We start from the raw sequence: 23,441 nt of genomic DNA on the forward strand, positions 1-23,441 counted from the left end.
TAAAATTTTAAGGACCAGAACCGGAACTGAACGGAATAATTTGAAAGAACATAAACCTTAACCGAACCCCAGCCTGTAAACAAAAGCGGTTCACTCCAGCTTGACGTCACAACCTGTATTTTACAGAGTAAAGTTTACGCCATGTTCGTAATTTTATGACAAAAATATGAATATTGATTAAATAAAAGTTGATTTTTCATTTTTTCTATATATTATCAATCAGTTGCTGTTTTTTTAATATGTCACGTAACTTAGCTTAAATGACTTCACAATTCAAAAATTATTCTGGCCTCTAACCAACGAAATTGCAAACCGTGCTCAAAATGCGTCCGATTCTCTCGGTATCAACCCGACGAATGACAATGCAACACAACGCCATCCAAAACGCAACCGCACACACAAATTGGCGATTCCCGCGGACAAACGCATTAGTCCGGAACAAAGGGTCTATAATAATTAAATTTGTGACAATCTGTCTATCTTCTGGTAAGTAAGAAAAGTACAAATCCTACATCTGCCTGTCTGTCTGTTTTTAAGTTCGATAATAATAATCGGCTGCCGGACAAATAGCGCCTTACCATCACACGCGGTGGAAAAAGTGATCACGGAAAACAGAGTGTGCAACTTTTTAGCCACCTTTGCCGCACCGGCACATAAATAGCACATCAAATTCAAGTGAGGTGCACATTAGATGCAGATTTAGTGTACATTTGGCGCAAATATCGCAAGTGCACAATGTGTACCTTCAAATGTGCACTGAACCGTGCATATATCGCAAGTGCACATTGTGCGCACAATGTGCACCTTCGAATGCGGTGCACATATAACAAGTGCACATTGTGCGCACAATGTGCACCTTCGAATGCGGTGTACATATAGCAAGTGCACATTGTGCGCACAATGTGCACATTTTGGTTTTGAGCCCGTCTCAAACTTTCATCGCATTAACGGTTTTCAGTAAAGTACTCAATTTTTAGCTGTGCAAATTTTACAAATAACGTTATTACAGCCGCGCAATTTTAAGGTGCAAAGTCGTCTCCCTCGCTCACAAAATCCACAGTTTCCAATCTGGGTTTCACTCACACTAGGTGCATGCTAAATATTATTTGATCTAAACCAGTGGTTCTTAACCTTTTTTTCCCCAGCGCCCCTTTTAAGAGATTTACATAGTCTGGCGCCCACCATAATATAAGGGCTGTAGCCTACTAAAAATGATGCGTGATACAGTGAAGCTATATCGGATTCTGCATTGTAGCGCTGTGCAATTAGAAAATTAAAACTTGTAAGAATATGGTAAATTTACTTTAAGAAACACATTCACATATATTATTACTTCAAGGAAATAGGGGCAGTATTTCACTCAGTTCTCATTTACAACATGCATGTGCCCCAAACAAAAAACTCAAAATAATAACCGTAGGCTAATAATAAGATATATATAAAAAAATGCACTTTGAAAAGGGAGGAAAAATGTATTAAATACATTGTATTTAATGACTACCTTGGGCCTGGTGATAATTTGCTAACTTAGTTATATCAGGTTCAATATTTTATAAACAGAGCCTCAGATCACCCCTTTTACATATTTGCAATCTATTTCTCTGCTTAGTAAAGAGTTGCAAGACTGAACTGAATCCCTTCTCTACCAGGTATGATGAAGGAAATGCTAACAGCAATAACTTGATTTTTTTCCCAAAGATGAGGACATATTTAACATGTTCCTTTGGCCAGAAAGCTTCATAGCCAATCTGCTGAAACAACATTTCACTTTTAAAGTCATTTTGCAAGTCTTCAACTAGATTTGGATCAGAATTGTTTGCATCAGCCTGAAATGGATTTACAACCCACTCTGGTATTTTTAATTCTTTGAGATCTTTAAATCTGATCACCAAATCTTCTTTCAATGCTTGAAAATGAGAGGAATAGCAGTCTAGATCATTGTCTGACAAACATGAATCATCGGTTTGGTTTTCCTGTAAGACTTTTAAGTTTGGAAACTGATTTAAGTCTAGCCTTAGTAAACAATTTTTGTAGAAATCTAGTTTGCTAATAAATGCCATTATTATTCCCTTTGCTTTGATGAGACACATTTTGGTTCCTTGCAATTTAATGTTGACCACATTTAATTTGTTGAAAATATCAGACAAATTACCAACGTCTGCTCTTCTGCTTTCCAAATCTGAACTCACTTTCTGATCAAATAATTTAAACCTAAAGAAATCAATAACAGAATCATAGAGATCATAAAAGCGTTGTAGACATTTTCCTTTTAAAAGCCACCGGACTTGTGTATGTAGCAAGAGCTGTTCAAATTCTTCTTCATTTTCATTACAAAGTTGGCGAAATATGCGGTCATTCAATGAATGGGCTTTGATCTTATTCACTGCACTGATAACAGCTTGCAGGGTACTAGAGATGCTTTGCAGCTAAATGTTGTCTGTGAATGACAGTGAATTGTAAATATGTCCGGAACTTCTCTTTTGAAATGTGCTATAAATCCACGATGGCGTCCAACCATTGATGGTGCTCCATCATTGGCACATGCAATAACATTCGAAAGTGGAATTCCTTTCCGTTTAAAGAATTGCTCAACTGCCTTATAAACCGTTAAGCCTTTTAGTATCGACCTCTAATTGTTCAGCAAACAGAAACTCCTCAATAACTTTACGACTGGTATTTATATAGCGCACATAAGCCATGATCAAAGCCTCATTGTCGCATAGTGTTGTCTCGTCAAGCTGTAAAGAAACTGTGTTGTTTTGAGTTCATCACAAAGTTTATTTTCAACGTCATTTGCCATTTCATCAATTCTGGAAGAAACAGAACTATTGCTCAGTGGAATCGAAGGTGTCACATCTTTTTGCGTGGCCATCATAGTGCTGATGATTTTTTTCACTGCTGGTATAATAAGAGTTTCACCAATAGTGTGCGATTTACCACATTTTGCAATGAGCTTCGATATTTTGTAAGATGCAACAAGTCCTTTCTCAACTTCATTTTCGCATGATTTGAATAGTGCTCCAATGGTGGGGCGTTTTTCAAATTTTACTTTCAGATCACTAAAGTATGCAACATCCTTGTTCGCTTTTTTGGGATGCTTTGCCTTCAAATGATCAATCATTCTTGAAGGTTTCATTCCTTCATTTGTAAAAGTTTTCTCGCATATTAAACACATTGGTAATTATTCATCAGTCACAGAAGGAATAACACCATATTTTAAGTATTCACTGGAATACTGGCGACACTTTCGCTTTTGGTTAGGCCTACTCATCTCAGGTTTGGCTAATTATAGTAATAGCAACTAAATTAGCAGTATGCTAAATAATCAATAAACTATACTCTGAAACAACAAATATTTTCTTTTCTGTCTTCTGTTTTCTTTTCTGTTGACTGATTTCTGTTTTGACATGTTCTTCCAAGACTATAAGGCTAGCCTACAGCCAGTAGTAATTAGTTATTAGTTAGTAAGAAAAAAACTAGTTTAAGCCGATGTTAGTTTTAATACTAAAAAATCAGCACAGATGTGCCTTAAGACTCTTAACTTAAAAGTCTTAAGGCACATCTCTGCTGATTTTTTAGTAGTTAGTAAGAGTTACACTAATAACCATTATTGACTGACTATTCCATAGACTGGTCATAATAACAACATAATAACCATTCTATGGACTATTATTATAACCACTCTACTGCGGTCACTGCTTGCACTGCCTGCCCGCTGTCCCTGCCAAAAGCTGACCACAAAATGCAAAAGCCTTTTTATTATCAGTAACTTGTCGGGTGGTGTTGTGCATTGTGCTGTATAGGCCAACATAGAATGCTCTGAGAGAGAATCACTACTTCCCTTGTTAAACACAATCTCTATACTGTATATAGCTCCTCATCCTCGGTGGATTTTCGCACCCCCAGCAACAGCTACTCGCACCCTCAATCGGGAAGCATTGTTCTAGCAGAACTACTAAAGCAAATTTGCAGTGAGGAAAATATCGTTACACCTTCTGGATGTAGCGCCCCCTATAACGCCCCCTGAATATTTCCGCCCCTCTAAAAGTTAACAGCGCCCACTAGGGGGCGGTAGCGCCCAGGTTAAGAACCACTGATCTAAACTTTTCAAATTTCACACCAACAATGTCCTAATCCTAAACCAAGGCAACCCTGATAAACACACCTCGCTAACGACACGTGAGCTCATTAAGTCGACTCTTGGTTAGGGTTCCTTTCCGGGAATGTTTCGACGGGAAATTTCCGGGGATTTCCCGTGAATTACTGATCCCGAATCCCGGGAATTTTTTTTTATAATCGTGGTTATTCGGCAGCATAGCAAAACTTATAAAAATAGTCATTTTTGACTTATATAAAGAAAAAAATATTACCAAACGCCAAGCATGCGCGTTTTAAAATAAAATAATTTTAAACATTATAATGACATAATTAGGTATAATTTTTTCGTCGAGATTCCCGGGATTTCCAGGAATTTTCATTTTTTAATCCCATTTCCCGGAAGTGGAAAAATCCGGGAAAAAGAGGAACCCTACTCTTGGTAAAATTACAAACCCACTTCTTGTTAACCAAATGTCGCCAAACTCCCTGCTAACTAACGAGTGGCTTAGACCACCTGGTAACTTTTAGTCTTCTGAAAACCTTACTGCTATAAATAAAATTTAAAATTTATTAAAGATAAATGTTTGACACCTAATGGATGTCATAACATAGATTCCTATTCAATTTGTGAATACCTCATCCCCAATGGCTTGAATATGGATTTAGGCTGTTATCCACACCGTTGACGCCAAGTTTGGGTTGCTTACGGACTATGGTGTTCATACAAACTTATATTTTTAGTGGACATTTTGTGACCTCATATTTAGCGAAAAGCTAGCAGCATTGTACTAACCAGAACTTGGTAGTTATCTGCTCTTTTGTTACCAAGAAAGTGTTTGTATCTATCACAAAAGATGGCCATGCAGATTTCTCATTACATACAAGCAAACAAATGACAACTTGGGAAGTACAGAAAGTATGTACCTAAATACATTCACTATCGTTTTCCAGTGACTTTACTAACTGTTTTATCAATCCGAGTTTTAAGTGATCCTGTCTGCCTTCTGTGACACGTGCACATCCGAAATTATTGTTGGTAAAACATTAAAACCATTGACGGTAAAACATTAAATTTAATATTGTACTTTGAACATCCCTAGTGGTTAGCATGTTTTACTTTCTTAAAATATATAATTGCTAATTCTCTATATTTTATTTATCTAAGTCATATACAATATAAAAACTTCTCTGTCTACCATGATATCTTATTATATTTTTTTAGGTGTGTTTATTCATGACTTAGATAATGGAAGACATCAACTCTGAAATTTCTTATTCTGACAGCGATTTATTAAGAATAACTCCTCTGTAAGTAATAGCAACAAGTATATGTTAGAAAAATATTTAATACTTTCATTGCTTGATAACTGCTCAAAAAATTGCATCTCTTATTTTAGGAATTGCACTTTAATTGTCCAAAACTAATCACTAGTCTTCATTATATAACTGTAATGTTCATATTGAGCTCGATTGAAGACGAAAGGTCTGGGTTAAGAGATATCGACTATGGCAAATAGTGACACTCAAAAGTTTTATTCTTATACCTTGGTGAAATATTCAGCACTGTATCTTATGGTAAAGGAATAACCTTCACAGTAAAAATGCAACAACGAGTATTAGTGGCTGGCAAATGTTATACATTCCGACAGTGAAACAGTTAACAATAAAGTGTTTTGCACCCCACTGGTCCATCCCCTTCATTTTTAAATTCGTTTGCAACTGGCAAATTATTAACCCAGGAAGAACAACCCAAGCAACAGAAACACAAATAATATTGATAGTCAATTTTTACTCTTTTCTGGTGTATTGCATGTGTGTATTGTACTTACTGTGGCAAAAATAAATGTTGATTAGTCAATGCACAATATAGTACATGGAAGCGAAAAAAATGCTTCCATTTTTACTCAACACATAATTTGTCACTCCAATTTTTGTGTGACATTATTATAATATATATAGTCCACATTTTGTCTAAAAATTTTTTTTAAGATGATACTTTTGTGTTATAAACCCTCAAATCATTTAGGAAAAATAAACCTTATTCATTTGGGTGTAATTCAAAGTTTTATATTAAATCCCAAAGGTAGCTATAATCCTTTAGGCCTTGTTGCACTATAAAAACAAGCCAAACATTGTAAAAATACATACAGAAATGGTTAAGATATTAGCAAAAAAACAAAATATGTATTTCCATTTAGTGACAATAGTGCTACAACTTAAAAGTGTGTTATCTTGGAAAGTATTCTTTCAATTTCATTAAAATGTGGTACAATTAGACAGTGTTTGACTCTTGGCATGTGTAGCAATTTTTGGCAAAATCCAACAAGGTCTATAATATGATATCACTCTTCTTCAAAAAGGTTATATTTTGAGAAGTCTTCCCAAATGTTGCCTTGTTAAACTCACTGTAAAAAGCCATTAGGCTTTATTCACTATGAAACTCTTCACGAGTAGGGTTGTTGTTCCATATTTCTCAAAGTTTCTGCAAGGATACAACCTCTGCGGTGGAAGTAATGCTTGACTGTTTAAGCAACACTTAATCCTGAACCAAACACATTCAACATAAGAAAAATTTGTAACCTGTTTGAAAGTGCAAACTGTGGACTGTTAAAAACAAGTGCTTTAAACATGATCCGTTACTAACGCTGCTTAACTTTTATGTGGTTAAACATGCTGTAAGAAACAATTAGGCTTAGACCGCTTAAAAGTAAAAATTGCAATGGCCATTTTTAAGAGTAGTGTGATGAATTATTTAGAGAGGAATAAGCACCCTAATTTTTGCCAGTGATGCTGGGAGCACCTTGAGCACCCCAAACTCAGCGTTCATGGGTTAAAGGTTTTATTTAGATGTACTTAAATTTTGACGCCCTTATAAAAGCAGTTAACATTTTTTATTTATGTTTCAACTAACTCTTGATTAATTTTCAACATCTTACAGTCCTAAAAAAAAAAAATTTTTTTTATAAAAAGAGTATATATAATAAATTTGTAATGTAATAAACTAAACAACCAAACAGTAAATGACAACCAACCCCTTTCTATCGTTTTTGCCCACAACCTGGCTAAAAGCCATTCATTTTTTATATTGATTTATGGTTTTGATAAATTTTCTTGTTTTTCATAACTTTCTTATTTTGACCCATTAAATATTCTTTCTTTTAACTTTCCATATAAAGTAGGGAATTTTAGGTAATTAAACTAAAAATATGCCCCATTCATATTCAGGCTTTTTACATACTGCTTTATTAGCCCCAGCATAATTTGAAGTTTTTATAATAAATTTTTAATTGCAACATTAATTTTTGGTCGCTTTTTTTTTGTCATAATTTGATAAATTAATTCAAGTAGTGATATGAAATGTGATTTTGTCAAAAGAAGTGATCTGCAATTTATAACTGATGGAATGGCTGTCATGAAAGTTCTAACAAAGCATAAAATGCATTCATTGCGTTTATCTTGTTTTTAAATTGGATAGGTCTTGCTAACAATACAATAGACTTTTTGCATAGCAGTATAAAACTTGCCGTAAATAACACTGGAATAAGTTATAGAATAAAAATTGGCATTGTCAGCATGTTTAAGTTGGAACGCCCTTGAAGAACTGTGTAATAATGGAAGCGTATACTAAAGCTTTGTTTGTTTAACTCAATATGGTCAGCACTTTAACTCTTTGTTTATTTTTAGGGGTGCTGGGCAAGAAGTAGGAAGGTCATGTCATTTGCTGGAATTCAAAGAAAAACAAATTATGGTATTATTTATGATATATTTGTGAAAGTTTGTATATGAGAGTTGGGATTTTGCACAAGCCAATGCAAATGCAATTCGCCTTGAGCGAGTGTGGACCAACTGAAGTTCTTTATTTATTGAACCATAACAGATTATGTTTAACTTCAACGACTGAAGGCAATTCATTTTAATATTTTGATGTACAATCAAAATGGTCTTGTTTTGTAGGAAATAGTTATTTTACTGAGCATCTGATTTGTTTAATAATATTTCTTTGGAGAACTTCTATACTGTGGAAATCACCTCTTCATTTTTAAATTTATATTATGATTTGCTCATGCAGTTAGAGAGGACAATTCTTGTTTTTTTAGCGAATTACTTACTGACTCATAAAGAATGTTTTAAAAGTCACCCAATTTAAAATGTTTATGGTATTCCGCAGTTCTTAAAAAAATAAAATCTTAATTACTTTGTTCAGGACAGTTGTAAAACTCTGGCTTCTGATTTCATCACCAGCCAATAAAAATATGGCGGCAACCAAAAAAAGTGTATGAGGGCCTATAGTTGGATTAAACTTAACCTATTGGATTCAATACTCTCATTATTGATCATTTTAAATCAAAAATATGACTCGCTTGCATTTTGGGAATGCCCACATGTGGTCCATCCTGTTTTATCTGGCAAACAATTAATATTTATCACTACCAGAATATCTAATCCCAATAATTTCTATATGTTTTTCTCGTTTAACTTGTGTTTTTTTGTAGGGGGATTACTCATAATATCGCCTTTATTAAAGATGCATACCCATAAGTGAACAACCACTTTGATCTAGCCCATCTGTAGTTTTATTTCCTTCACCATGAAGTTGTTTGTACTAACAGGATGCAAACAATGGTGTTTCTAGACATTTTGTGTAGCCCAGTTGTTAGAGCCATGGTCCCGGTGTGACCAAAGTCGTAATTTCAAACCTCACGACACGCTAGTTGTTTTTCTAGCCTGCCTTGCTAACTTGTTTTCTGTAAAAAAATACCTTTTAATGATCAACATTTTATACAACTGCCATTTGAAGCAGTTGTTTAGATTGTGATGCCAAACTACAAAAAAACAAAATATGATAAAAATACCATGTTGTTGCCAAAACTTAACATTTTTTGCCTGTTTCATAACTTAGGCAAATCAACACAATATATTCTTTGTCACAAATCCGTCTTTATAAAACATTGTTGTGTTTTGTTGTACTGGTCTGACAAACAGGATCTGTTAAACAGTCAAATATTAATATATACAAAGCAACTTCACCATTAATATGTTACTATTACCGTATTTTACGGACCATAAGGCGCAATTTAAATCCTTTTTTTCCTCATAAATTGATTGTGCACCTTTTAAGCCGGTGCGCCTAATGTACCGATGCAGTTAAAGCTAAAGTTAATAAAACAAATTCAGAGCTGGGTTTATATGCGAATGGATCGTAGATGCGTGGGCAAAAATATCAGTATCCACTATTATCGATCATTTAGGAAAGCTGGGATATTCACTGAACAATTAAATTCTGATAATAGCAAGACTCTGACAGTGACGAGACAGAAGCAAACATGTCGACAAAATTTGGCGGGCATGCTCTGGCGGCAGCTAGCGGTACAGAAAGTTAAAGGTAATCGCAACACAAAAAACAACGAAAATTTGGAATCACAGTGAACGTGTCAATGACCTTTATACGGTAACCTATACTCCTTAATATACGTTGCGTTCTATAGCCCGGTGCGCCTTATGTATGAACAAAAAACTAATCAAAGCAATTTATTGACAGTGCGCCTCATAATCGGGTGCGCTTTATGGTCCGTAAAATACGATACTTAAAATTTTCGCCGTGGTGCAACCTCACTGAATATAGGCCTAAAGTTAACCTTAAATTTCCTCTGGCATAGTTTGCATGTTTTATGCTGTAATGCTCCTTTTAGGAATTTTATGGCTACATTTAATGCAAGCACAATAATTGTTTTGCCATTGGTACATGTTTAATCTAAACTGGCGTGTGTACATTTACTGATGCTTGTACATTGTACAATTAGAACAACCTTTGCAGTAAAGTGAAAAATTATAGCGGTTGCTGGCAACTTGGAGCTAAGGTTTCAATATTCTACTTTAAACAACCTTAGTTATATGTTGAGCTGTAAGTCTTACTGCTTAATTTCCTGCAGCTTGATTGTGGCATACATCCTGGAATAAGTGGCTTGGCTGGGTTGCCCTATATAGACTTCTCAGATCCAGAGAAAATTGACTTACTTCTGGTAACACAGTAAGTTTAATTCCATTAAGGCAATCGTTTTACTATTAGTAGTAATATCCAAACTTGTTGAAACTTTTTAGTTTTCATTTGGATCATGCAGGAGGCTTACCATGGTTTCTGCAAAAGACCTCATTTAAAGGAAGAGTATTTATGACACATGCCACAAAAGCAATTTATCGGTGGCTTCTTTCAGATTACATCAAAGTCAGGTTTGTCATTGGATTCAGGGGCGTATCCAGAAATTCAAAAAGGGGGGTGTTACGAATTTTCAACTTAGGGAATTCCCCGTTGTTTTTTCGTCTGACGTTAATGACATCATAAAATAGTGACGGATAGGACGTCATAAAATAGCGATGGTAATGACGTCATAAACAAGAAAAAAAATAATCCGAAACAGCCAATTAACGTCCAGCAAAAGCGAACATTTAGACGCAAAGCTAACACGTGCGTTATCGACAATCCTACCAGGCGCCAGCTGCGAAACCGCTTAGTGTGCAATCGTTAACTTCAGGCGAAAAACTAAACCAAGACCGTGAAATATGTGTGATTGATTTTGGTAGATCCATGTACGGGACTAGGCTATATTACAAGCACGTCTTTCGCCATCTGCAATACTAAACGGAGATCGTTTTTCCCGGGTGTTTTTTTGATTAGCGCGACATATAAAACTATTTTTCGAAAAAACGGTCCAACTTATAGTTAATTTAGTTCAGCGTTTGATAACCGTTTTAAGATTGGCACCTGGGGAGCGAAGCGAGCGCGATTTTTTTTTTGGTATAACAGCGTTTCTTTTAAATTTCTTGCAAGTTTTTATTACATTGCCGAAAATGAAAAATGTTGAAAAATATATGTCAAATATTTTTGAATACGTTTTCGGTTTGTCCGCGACGCAATTGGCAGCTTTCCACGGCGCAACGGTAAAGAAGCGCTAATCTAGTTCAAAATACAGCATCAAAACGTTAACAAATGGGACGTAGTAAGAAAAATTTTCGCACTTACGTAGTTAAAATAGTCAAAAAGTATTTGAAATTAACTTGTGTATAGTTTGTCAAAGAGGCGACGGGCCCGATACAGTAGGTTGCCGACCCCAGTCTTACACCAACATCTGATATTAACGCAGACAACAAACAGCGAGAAACATCAGCACCGTCTAACTCGACGTTTTCAGAGAGAAAAAAGCGGAAACTGCTTGATTTATATTATTAATTGTCGAACACACACTTGCTGATCAGCCAACCCGAACGAATAACGAAAGAAGAGAAAAAACTATCTAGCGTTTACGGTCGACCAAACAAAAGACGAAAAACGGCGTTTTGCTTTTGATTTTGGTTTCGCATTAGCTCAAGACGCCTGACCCAATTACATTTAAAAACACGCAGCTTCGGACAGTAAGTTTAAACGCTGACAAAAACGAACAAAAAACGATATTGTCACTTACGAAAAGGGGGGGGGGGGGTCCGAACCCCCAACCCCCCCCCCCCCCCCCCCTGGATACGCCACTGATTGGATATATATCAGTCACTTTATAATCTTGAACTTCAAATGTTTATAATAGTGTCAAAAGCCAGAAGTCATTTATGTTTCCTTTCATTATATTATTTTTCTTTTTATTATCATATTTTTAAATGTGTGCAAAGTTTTTAACTTGGTCAGCAATATGTATTAATGCATTGTAGCTATTAAAATGCATTTCTTTAAATTTAACTCTTTCCTATTAAAAACATTTAGCTGGCTTAATTTGCAATGCTATTTTATTTGTCCCCTAATGGCCCTAAAACAGGGTCCCTGACTAGGTTAATAACCAAAGTGCAAATTGCAAATATAATTCAATAATACAGGTGTTGTATTCTTGATCAGAGCAATGAAGTAAAAGGCAATGAAACGAAACCAACAACGGTTTAAGTAGCACAGAAAAAAATTAACATAGCAGCACAATAGCACTGTAATCAATTAACTGGGGTGGGCAACCTACGGCTTGTGGGTTGAATGGCAAACTTAACCAATTGTTGCCTCTTTTTTCCAAACTAGGCACAAAGTGTGTTTCACATATTTAGACCATGTTTCTAATGCTTGATTTAAAGTTAAGAAGATGGACTTTCTTGTCTAAACGTTTTGATAACAAAAAAGTTCACCAATGTTAAGAAATATTTGGTACAGACTACTATACACCATACCTTAATCCTGGATCCCCACCAGACTTCAGACATGACGTGACAAAGCATGTCTGACTGTTGACTTGTCAAGTTGTGTATGAAAGCGACTCTGTCCAATCCCCACCGACAAAGCATGCAGAGGTTGAACTCATCAAAGCTAGGCTATATAATTCAGTTGTGTTCATGGCGGAGGTAAATAAAATAAAAACTTTGGGAGAAATATGGGTTTGGAAACTTAACAAGCGGTTTATATGGCAACACAAGTGCTGGGTACACCCTATTAGAAATATATATATATTAAGAGGGTGGTTCTTTCTATACAGTTTTTCGCACTGTATTGAAACATGAAGATAAATTTCAAAATTGCGCAAGAATTTTGTCAAAATATTTTTTGGCGTTAGGTTAGCACTTTTAAAGTCAATATTGTATTATGGTATTTTGAGTTCCTATTCAAGTTGGTAAAAATATAACAGCCTTTAAACGCATGCAAAATTAGAATTAGAACAAACTGGAAAACTCTTTTCAACCATTCCAGAACTTCCATAATAATTTTAAAAAAAATCTGCTGAACCTTTCAAAATAACATTCCTAACATAAAACCTTCGAAAACCCTTGAAAAATTGTGGATTCTATCAAAAACCATCTTTAGTCACGGAAAAAAGCAGTGCACGCGCTATCTCGCTAAAAAGCGTTTAGTTGTGTCTGTCTGCTGTGCGTAAGATTTGTGCCAAGTCTGGTCGGTGGAGACACGACAACAAAAGAAACAGCGCTCCACTTTGTTAGTCGTGATCAGTCTGCTTTATATCGTTTTTGTCTAACCGGTGGGGATTCAGCAAGTCATTTTAAATACCATGAATTTCGAGCTGCCAACTCAAAAACATAATTTCTAGCAATATTTCCACGGAGGATCAGCTTTACACTGAGGCTGACCTAGAGGATTCAATGTCAAGAATAGAAACAATTAACTTTCATGAGGAAAAAAACATAAATGGAATCAAATTTTGGTGCTATCATGCAGGTTTGTTTGTTTTGCTGTCCTGTGGATTTATTAATAAATCATCATCTGGATAACTATAACTTTTACTAAAGTTTTACTGAGATCTATTATAAAATTCACATGCCGACTGGAGATTTGACATCACAGTTGGATGTTCATAGTAGCGAACTAATTGCCATAAAGTTATTTCCTGAATTACCCCGAATAACTTTGTTTATTTTAGTGGAGTTATAAGTTCATGATCTAATAACACATATACTTGTTTATTAATGACTTCAATTTTTTTACTTTTATTTATTACTTAACTGTAATCTAACCCTAATTCGCTTTTAATATTTAAGTGTTCATCTTTAGCATAGCAGAGTATGATTCACTTTATACAAACAGTTATGGGGGCCAATTATTATTTTTTTTTTTGAGCAAATTGCTATGTGTGGGATTTACAGATAAAACCTGCCTGACAGAGTGCAGCAAATTTTGATTTATTGCCAACCCTAAAACAGTTAAAATTTCCTTCTGTAAAAACAAATTTAATGTATTAGAAACCCTTAAGACTTTACCAATGGGATGTGAGGTATTTGCTTTCATAAGCAGTATACAACAGGAGTAAGAGCATGGCTCGGCAACAACTTTTCATAACTTGACTGGTGTATGAAAGGCATTGTTCAATAGACTGGTCTGGAATTGCAAGGGTTTGTAACATTTAAAAATAGTGCATCTCCTTTATTCATCATATTACTGCTTCAAGAGCTGTTGACTCGTTGTGCATCGATAAGATTGAGTCAGTGACTACCTATGTTATATCCACTGTCCACTCCATATTGTAACTTTGTATTTTTTGTCAACAAACAAAACCAGCCTATTTTATGTGTGTAATAAAAAAAAAGATTCTAAGAGAAATCAGTTTAAAAAAGAATGGGGTCTTTCTAAAGTGCCATATTGAGATTCTCGAAAATTAATCTTTTGTGTTAAGTTGATGTATGTTGAAATTTGTAATATTTTTTGTTTGAACTAACTTGCTAACAGTATTAATGCTAGCCACTCTTGATTGTTTAAATTCAGTAGCACAATTTATGACCATAGTTTGTATTTTTTCAGGACATGTTTTGGGTGCAGCAATGTTTATGATAGAAATTGCTGGTGTACGAGTTCTTTACACAGGAGACTATTCTCGTGAGGAAGATCGCCATTTAATGGCTGCCGAAATTCCGGCTGTTCGCCCCGATGTGCTTATAACTGTAAGATATAAAAATAAAAGTATTCATGCATGGCGTGTCAAAACTATCATAGTACAACTAGTTGCAAAAACACATCTTGTTGAAGGAAAACTAGTACAAAATGTCTGTCATCAAACAAGCCCTCTTCAAGTTTGTAAAGATATCTCTTTTATATCTTGGTGCACAAGTTACAGTAACGCTTAATATTACACTTCTGCAACCAGAAACTACCTTGTTGGTGAAGTGCAAAAAGTCCAAACAATCCTTCTTTAAGAGACTTGTTAAAGTATTTGTAAACATAAGCCATTTAAAATTTTAGCTTATATGCATTTAATTTAACTTAGACATTTCCCGTTAGCTTTAAAAGTTTATTTACAATGTTAAGGCATCTGTGGAATTATATAATAAAGTTTATTCTAATCAAGATTTAATCTTCAGCATCAATCCTTGTAACAAAATCAAGAAGACTATAATAGAAAAACTAACATTAATATAAACATTAATGCACATTTAGAAATTGTGTAGCATTTTTAAAGAAATCTTGCCAGTTGTAAACACGGTTTTAGATGTGCCCGTAAATAAAAGGGATTTATATAAAGACCAGTGTAAATACGAAAAATAATATTAGCTTCATCAAGGGATAACAAGCAAACAAACAAGAACAAAAATGTTTAACACAAATCAAGGCTGGATAAGCCAGAAGCGGAGAGCAGAAAAACCGAAGATTAACAATGCAACTATTCAGATAATTGTAGCTTGGGCAATTATGTTTTACAGTATCTTCTAGTTACTTACCTGAAATACTGAACACTGCAGGCTAGCCTTGCTTTGTCTTCAATATTTATTTTACTCACATTGAACTAAATACACTTCTTCTGCTTATAATAATCCTTGTCTTTCACAGGTACATCCAAAATGGATTTTACAACTTGGGAATATTTTTTTGGGATTTGCATTAATATTTTTTCATCTATGATGGTCTTCTTAACTTTCGTTAAGATAATAGATGTTGAGGAATAAATCTTGATTAAATCTTAAACCTAATAATATTTTTCCACGGACATTCAATTGGGAAATTTAAATGTTAAAGGTTAGGGAAAATGTCTTGAGTACATTTAAACCAGGGTTGTTTAACTCAAACATGCCAAAGAGCAAATTTTTATCTTATAACTTCTTGCCCAGCCAAAGTTTAGCTATTCTTTTCTAATATTAAACAACTTATTCTTTCTAATATTAAAGGCGATTTTTTACAAAAAGTAAAAACGTTATTTATACATGAAAAACATGTATTTATTTTTTCAAGCAAACCATTTACAATTGACCCAAACTGCTTCTGTGCAAACGTTTGTTTTCAGCCAAACTCTGAAGATGGGCCTTAAGCTGTGTAGTAAAAATTTGCATCACTGCATCTAAGTGTCAGTCGGTGAGCTGACTTTGGCTTCTTATTTCTTCTCACCAAGCTATATAATTATGTGATTTGTAGCCTGCACTACAGTATAATGAAATAATAGCAGAAGTAATTGTTAGATGTTGTAATTGCCGCAATTGTTTTATATTCTAAATAAACAATGATAATGGTTGAATAACAAATTTACTATTGGGGAGGGATGGTGGCAGGCCATTTTTGATTAGGTCACATACCACACATTTTTTTCGCAGGTGTTGGACACCCCTAATTTAAACCGAGTGGAATTGTGACATGGCTTATACTTAACAACCCCTAAACAATCCTTATTATTGTAGGATTGTGTAGATAATTTGTAATTTAATACTGTCTACTACAGTGCTTTTAAACCTTAAATTTTTTATCCGCACTTTTTTATTTCTGAAAATTCCCATCCACACGAAACAAGCACTACTGTGCTTGCAACCTTGTGCTTGCAACAATAAAAGGGTTTGTGTATTAAAACTGTGTGGCCTAAGCCTTGGCCGATATAAAATAGATAGCTTAAGCTGCAATGAACCACTGAGAGACTATATTACTGTACCTGTAACGCATGTGGGCGCACCAGCTTATTTGATTATTTTGTTACACAGAATGACAATTAACCATATGCAACATTTTTATTCGCACATTCATTCGCACAACGTTTGTCATCTGCACTACAATTTTTTTATCCGCAAAAGTATGTACCATCCCACGGGTTGAAAAGCACTGGTCTACTACATTGTAAGCAATTTCTTTGAAAGGCAAGCATGTGACATCACACTACACAAATCCTGTATTTACCCCTGTTTATTTCTGCACCTTGTAAAAACCTTTATCTGTAACCTCAAGGCTAGGTAGATTCCTTCAATGGGTAACAACTCAAAAGATTTATGTGTAACTGGAATTATAAAAAATGTGTTTTTACCACACTTTACTACTTTTGTAGATTTGATCTAATTCTACAACAAAATTATGGGTGACATAATGTAATTTAAGTTGATGCTTTATTCCACTTTTACCTTACTACTACGACAAACTTTTTTGTAATATTTTATTAATATAGAAAAATGTATTTTTAACCAGTTGTAATTTTGTTTTTAAAATATTAACCTACAGGAAGCAACTTATGGAACACATATCCATGAACCGAGGGAAGAAAGAGAAGCAAGATTCACAAGCACTGTTCAAGATATTGTAAATCGAGGAGGTCGTTGTCTCATTCCAGTGTTTGCTCTTGGAAGGGCACAAGAATTACTTTTAATTTTAGGTAACAAGGTTTTTATTTTTTCACTGCTCAGTGTTACAAAAGTGAAAACAGCTTTACATGTAGTGAAGTAAAACCAGGGCTGGGGAGCCACTGTAAAATAGCATTGGCTCTGGCTCCAGCTCCGTAGTGGTCAAACTCATATCCTTTGGCTCCTGCTCCAGCTCCGGAGCCATCAAACAAACACCCAATGACTCCGGCTCCAGCTCCGGAGCCACCAGTCACTTACAATAGAATCAGATTTATAGGCAAACATTTTTTTAAAGCTGCTTTTGCTCTGGCTATATTAAGTATGTTTTGTAGCATTTCACATAATAATATCCATCAGTTTAGTAGCTTCCTTTGTATCAGTTTAAAATTCTGTTAAAAAAGAAGCAGTTTACATTAAATTGAATGAAAAGTCATACTCTTGAACAGGGCTGGGAGCCACCATAAAATAGCATTTGCTCTGGCTCCAGCTCCTGTTCCACCAAAACAATAACAATGGCTCCGGCTCCGGCTCCAGCTCCACAAAAAAAAATGGCTCTGGCTCCACAAAAATAATAAAAATGGCTCCTGCTCCGGCTCCCCAGCCCTGATTAAAACTTTGACTTTTATCTTCTTGAGCTTTGATATTTTCCTTGATTAGCTGTGTTAATGTTGACTATCATTGATTTTAAAATTGTTCCACTATAGATGACTACTGGTCCAATCATCCTGAGCTACATGACATTCCAATTTATTATGCCTCAAGTTTGGCCAAGAAATGCATGGCTGTGTATCAAACCTATTCCAATGCCATGAATCACAAAATACAAAAGCAGCTTAATGTTTCAAATCCTTTTCAATTCAAGCACATTTCAAATTTAAAGGTATCTAAAATCCATTTTTTAATCTTTATCTTTCTTACTGTAACGCGGTTCAACTTTTTTATTAGTAACAGACTGTTTCAAATTAAAATTTATGTTGAAATTTCTGTAGTTTTAGGCTACAGTTTGGCAATCAGAATCTTTTAGACGACAGCATTTTGTTATTATTTTTGTAGAACCTCAAGTTAATAATGAATTTGTTTTAAGTTTATAAAATAATTGGTTGGGCTGATTGATTAAAATAAATATTTTTATTGTACAAAGGGTATGGAGAACTTTGATGATGTAGGCCCATCTGTGGTTATGGCGTCTCCAGGTATGATGCAAAGTGGTTTATCTCGTGAATTGTTTGAGAGTTGGTGCACAGATCATAGGAATGGTGTCATCGTTGCTGGATATTGTGTTGAAGGAACGTTGGCCAAGGTGTGGTTTGTTGTTTTAGAAACACCAGTATAACATATATTTACAAGGTTCTAGAAACACTATTACAAAACTTGTGCCAAAATTTGATTCCCAACAGCATATATTAAGCGAGCCAGAAGAAGTTGTTACCATGTCTGGTCAAAAGATTCCCCTGAAGTCATCGGTTGACTACATATCGTTTTCCGCCCATGCTGATTACAGACAAGGGTCAGAGTTTGTTCGAGCTATGAAGCCACCTCACGTAGTAAGTTAACCTTATTAATTAAGTTAATTGGTCTGATACTGTCGTATTATGTTTCTACTTTTGTATTTAACAATATACAGTCTAAATCAGTTTTTCTTTAACATTTTTCTATCACTTACAAACTATTAGCTGGAAAACTCACATAACTCCAGACCATTGACCATTTATTACCGAAATACACAAGCAGATTTTATGTAAAGAAGGGGTAGCAGACAGCATAGGACCATTAAATTTGGTATGCAGAAATGAAAACCACTAATCTAATCTAATTCATTGCCATTTATTTGATGGACGTATGTTATTTTTTTATTTTCTTACCAGGTTCTTGTTCATGGCGAAGCCAATGAAATGAGTCGCTTAAAAGCAGCATTAAATAGAGAATATGAAGATGACCCAGAAACATCAATTCAGATTCACAATCCAAAAAACACGGAATCTGTTCAACTTTATTTTAAGTATGCAAATATGTCAGTTATCAATATTGTTTCACCGCAATAAGGATACCAAATACATAATACTTTATGAAGAAAGTGTTTCGAAATCGTCAAATTGTTTATTTTTTTACTTTTGCGTAGAACTAACGGTTTCAAACGGGTTTTCTTTACGAGCGTGTGGTTTATTCACTTTCACGGATATTAACGCTGTACCATTAAATAATCTTGTAATTTATAGCAGGGCTCTACAAAAGTGGGGCACCGCAATCCCGGTTGCAAAGTTTGAAAAAGTATACAACCTAATGAGCTTCAAAAGAGCGTTCTCTGCTAGTTTTCTTCGCCACCCGCAATAATATAATGCTATGTTGTTTTGTCTTGTTTTTACCACATGGAAACGATGCCATGGCCAAAAAAACATTTCGTTTAATTTACATAATACAAACTTTTTCCAACTTCAATCAAATTTTATTTTACTTATCTCCGTTTAAAAGAAGTCATTTTTCACTAATACTAAAGGAAAAATTATTCCAGATTAATTTGTTAATGCTATTGCTTATGTCTACTTTCCAAAATTAGGAAAACATGGTTACATTTTTTCGTATTCCAGACTAAGTTGATGGCGGGACGCACATTTTTGCAAAGAAGATTTAACTCCAGATGCTTTATTTTAGCCTGTGAACCACCCACATTATGACAAATTCGTATTTTGCAGTACTTCGATTTCTATATATCTGCTGGTGTGAACCGCTTAAAACGTTCTATCTGGTTGCAATTCAGGAAAGGTTTCGCACGCTTTTGGTTAATCAAAATTTGCTACTGGCGGTATATATTGCGCCTTCTTTATTATGATTTTATCAGGAGTGGATTTTGCACACTAATTGATCGCTTAACTCGGTCAAATTTCAGGGTGCTAAGGTGCCCTGCTATGAATCCCTGAAGTTGAAAAAGCCCTGCACAGTTACGTTCGGTGCCTATCGTTTGGTCACAAAATGCATTCATATTAATTAGAATTTACATCTATTTTATGATGTTTCAGGGGAGAAAAAATGGCAAAAGTGATGGGAGACTTGGCTGTCAAGAGACCGATTCATGGAGAAACTCTGTCTGGCATACTGGTGAAACGCAACTTCAACTACCACATACTTGCCCCAAGCGACCTTGCTGGTACCGTTTTTCTTATATTATTTATACAAGATGTAGAATAACTGTGCAGCTTCATGTTGTCGCACTGTAAAAAAGTAAACACCGATAATAAAAGACTATAGACCAGTGGTTCTTAAACTTTTTGAGAAACGCCCACCTTTTACAATTTTAACTAAACTCGCGCCCACCTTGTTTCAACATCAAAAACATAAAGCAGAACTGCAATTTATTTTCTGGTAAGTTCCATTAATGCGAAGGATGAAACTGTTTTTTGGATACCAAATGTTTAATTCGAGGATTAATATCAGGGAAATATCACTTCGCCTTAATGTTTAGTCATAATTCATACAGAGTTTTTTTAATTTCTTACGCCCCCCTTGTAAACCTCACACGCCCTCCAGTTTAAGAACCACTGCTTAGAAAGCCAGTAAAAGAAGGTTGAGAGTTTTATAGCGACATTTTAAAAGGGGATAAATACAGATAAAGAGTAATATTGCAATACATCATTAATCAGTTAACATCTTTGAACTTTTTTCAGCGCACACAAGCCTCACAAGATCGGTTCTAACGCAACGTCAGTCAGTTTCCTTTTCAGCGCCCCTCTCTTTATTGAAATACTACCTACACCAACTTTCAGACGACGTGGTAACGCTCAAGATGGGAAACGGCAAAGAAGGTCTCCGAATTTTTGATTCCATCACTGTTGCTAAGGAACTCAACATGCTCGTATTAGAGGTTGAAATAAAAATGGCAGATTGCAAATCTGTTGTGGATTTTTAGTTGACGATGTCTGTAAATTTCAGTGGACTGCAAACCCGGTGAACGACATGTACGCGGATGCTGTGCTTGCCATAATACTGAGAGTAGATACGGATCCCCAAGCAAGGAAAATCCCAGTGCAGAGGATCACGAAACCGGACCTTTACAGAGAATTTCGTGATCGACTAGAGGTATTTGGAAGGTGAAAACATAACGCGGAAAGCCACCACCGCGAAGTGAATTTACTGTGCATTAGGTTAATGTTCAATGCGAAAAAAAGTTAAATTTTACATTACTGAAATGCGAAAGTAACCGTCGATAAAAAAATTATAGTTGAATGGCATTAACTAGACTAGACAGCAGCTTGACACAAAGTTGGAAGGTGCAACTCGTTCGAAGATGTATGTCATGAAAAAAATCCCCAAGAGAGCGCAGTTTGTACCCGTTTGGTTTTGGTGTTTACGAGAAAAGTGCTACTATGTTTAAAACAAGGCCAGAATTACAACTGTTTCTAAAAGAGCCCAATACAATTTAAGCAGGCGATCTTTCAAGTTTGCACATGTGTGCCGTACATTTGTTAAATTTAACATTTCTTGGTAAAACGTTATTTAATTGTTAGGGCTTTGTTCAACCACATTTATAGTGATGGCTTCGTACTAAAACAGTTTAGGATAAAGCAAACCTAAACATATGTTTACTTAGTGCACTTGTATATTTTATTAGCCAGTTTAGTGACAGTATTTAAACTCGTAAATTGTAATTATTGATGTTGGGCGGCTAAGTGCTTTCGCGTCGATATGGTACATAACCTGTTGGCAACCGCACCAATTGCGTGCCTGTATCTTTTCGTTTCGTAACCATTGAGGTTCAATTTAGGTGCTGCTACTTGTTTTTGGTTTCTATTGATTTGCAATTAATCCTTGGTTCTCTTAGTTAGCATATTTACTGACAGTAAAGTCTTTTAAATATGGTATTCTGCTGTTCACAACCGTTAACCGTGTTATCTAAAATATTTTAGGTAATGCTTGAGAGTATGTTTGGTGAACAATCGTTCCAAGTTGCCGCTCCTGGCGAGTCCTTTCCCGACGACCAAATTAAACTTTTAATCGAGGAAAATGAAGTCAACATAAACAGCAGGACGAGGGTAAGACAATAATATTATTGGATTAGGAAATTTTGGTAATTTAGTGTTAGGGTTATGGAAAGGTGAAACTAATTTTAAATCAACACGTTAAGAAAACTTTGTGTCTGACTTTATTATATTAAAACTTGTCACTGTGGTAAAGTTTGTTTACTATGGCTTCAGTTTCTTATTATTGAAACTTTCTTGTATTCTCCCTACTTGATAGAGAAACCTTGGTGTCCTAGTATATTTTTAAATAATTATTTAGCATCGATTTTTGGTGGGGGGGCGTTTAATCGTAATATACTCTTTGATTACAACAATTAATTGCTATTTTTTGCACACGCCGCAAAGCATGGCTACATCTGAAGCAAGCACTGTAATTTAATACACCGACAGGCCTTAATTTACCCTTTTTAACATGTACTATTGTCTGCAACCTTCCGCAGTAAAACAATGTAATTATAGCAGTTCTAACCTGATATAAACGGCAGAATTGAATTTCAAGGTATTGGAATCCTAAGGATTCCATATTCCACTTTGAACATCTACTTAACAGTATGTTACGCGTTGTTAAATATAATATTTTTTTGTCATTTACTCTTGTTGTCGCGTGTTTGATATATCACAATCGCAGTAATTCTTTTATCAACAGTTGTATGACATTTAAATTTCTGTTGTGTTGCAAATTCAAAGATAGAGACCAAAATCACCTCGTCATTGTTAGTCATTTTGGGAATATCTTGTTTAATTCGCCGCCTGCATTTGTTTTTATTATTTTAATTTTTATAGATATTGCATGGTATAATAGTTGTCTAGTTTCCAAATTCTATCTAATAGTAAACAAATGATTAATTAGGTTGTTAGCTGCCCCAACGATTGTTCGATGGAAGAAATGCTTAGCGAGTGCGTTCGAAGGCTTTATGCAACTATAATGCCGGTTGGTACTGTATGAAGCCGGCCAGAGATGTGCATTTCCTCCTAAAAAACATGTTACAGCGCTACATCAAATGGATGCCTTGTGTGTTGCAGTTGTTTTATTTGCAATAAACGCTCTTGGCGGTTCGTACGCCAAGCATACAATCGGATATATTGTATTTTTATTTATTTGGTATGCAATTCATTACTCAAGTAATATAAACTGCAGGTAAAATTAGGCTATAGTGCAGTCATTGTAGTTTATCTTAACCCTTTTTTAACCCAGGGCGCATTTATAAACCTTTAAAAAGTGACCCATACTTGGCAAGCGAAAAATAGCAGGTTTTTATTACATAGACCTTCTAATTTTAT

At 35.0% G+C, this 23,441-nt stretch overlaps 1 protein-coding gene across 1 annotated transcript; it reads left to right on the plus strand.

The window, feature by feature from the left end:
• The first annotated feature begins 4,974 nt into the window (after nucleotides 1-4,974).
• On the plus strand, nucleotides 4,975-23,222 carry LOC146136207 (cleavage and polyadenylation specificity factor subunit 3-like). The gene is made up of 16 exons (XM_083396042.1): nucleotides 4,975-5,406; nucleotides 7,783-7,846; nucleotides 10,029-10,126; nucleotides 10,198-10,326; nucleotides 13,161-13,288; nucleotides 14,366-14,505; nucleotides 17,030-17,180; nucleotides 17,853-18,028; nucleotides 18,290-18,448; nucleotides 18,546-18,692; nucleotides 19,014-19,147; nucleotides 20,163-20,290; nucleotides 20,808-21,004; nucleotides 21,073-21,219; nucleotides 22,047-22,172; nucleotides 23,011-23,222. Exons 1-16 carry the CDS (start codon nucleotides 5,345-5,347, stop codon nucleotides 23,104-23,106), a joined length of 2,082 nt encoding a protein of 693 aa, XP_083252168.1. The 5' UTR covers nucleotides 4,975-5,344; the 3' UTR covers nucleotides 23,107-23,222.
• The last annotated feature ends 219 nt before the right edge of the window (nucleotides 23,223-23,441 follow it).

Source organism: Ascidiella aspersa, chromosome 8 (assembly GCF_963924565.1).
Source record: "Ascidiella aspersa chromosome 8, kaAscAspe10.2, whole genome shotgun sequence".
Taxonomy (NCBI): Eukaryota; Metazoa; Chordata; class Ascidiacea; order Phlebobranchia; family Ascidiidae; genus Ascidiella; species Ascidiella aspersa.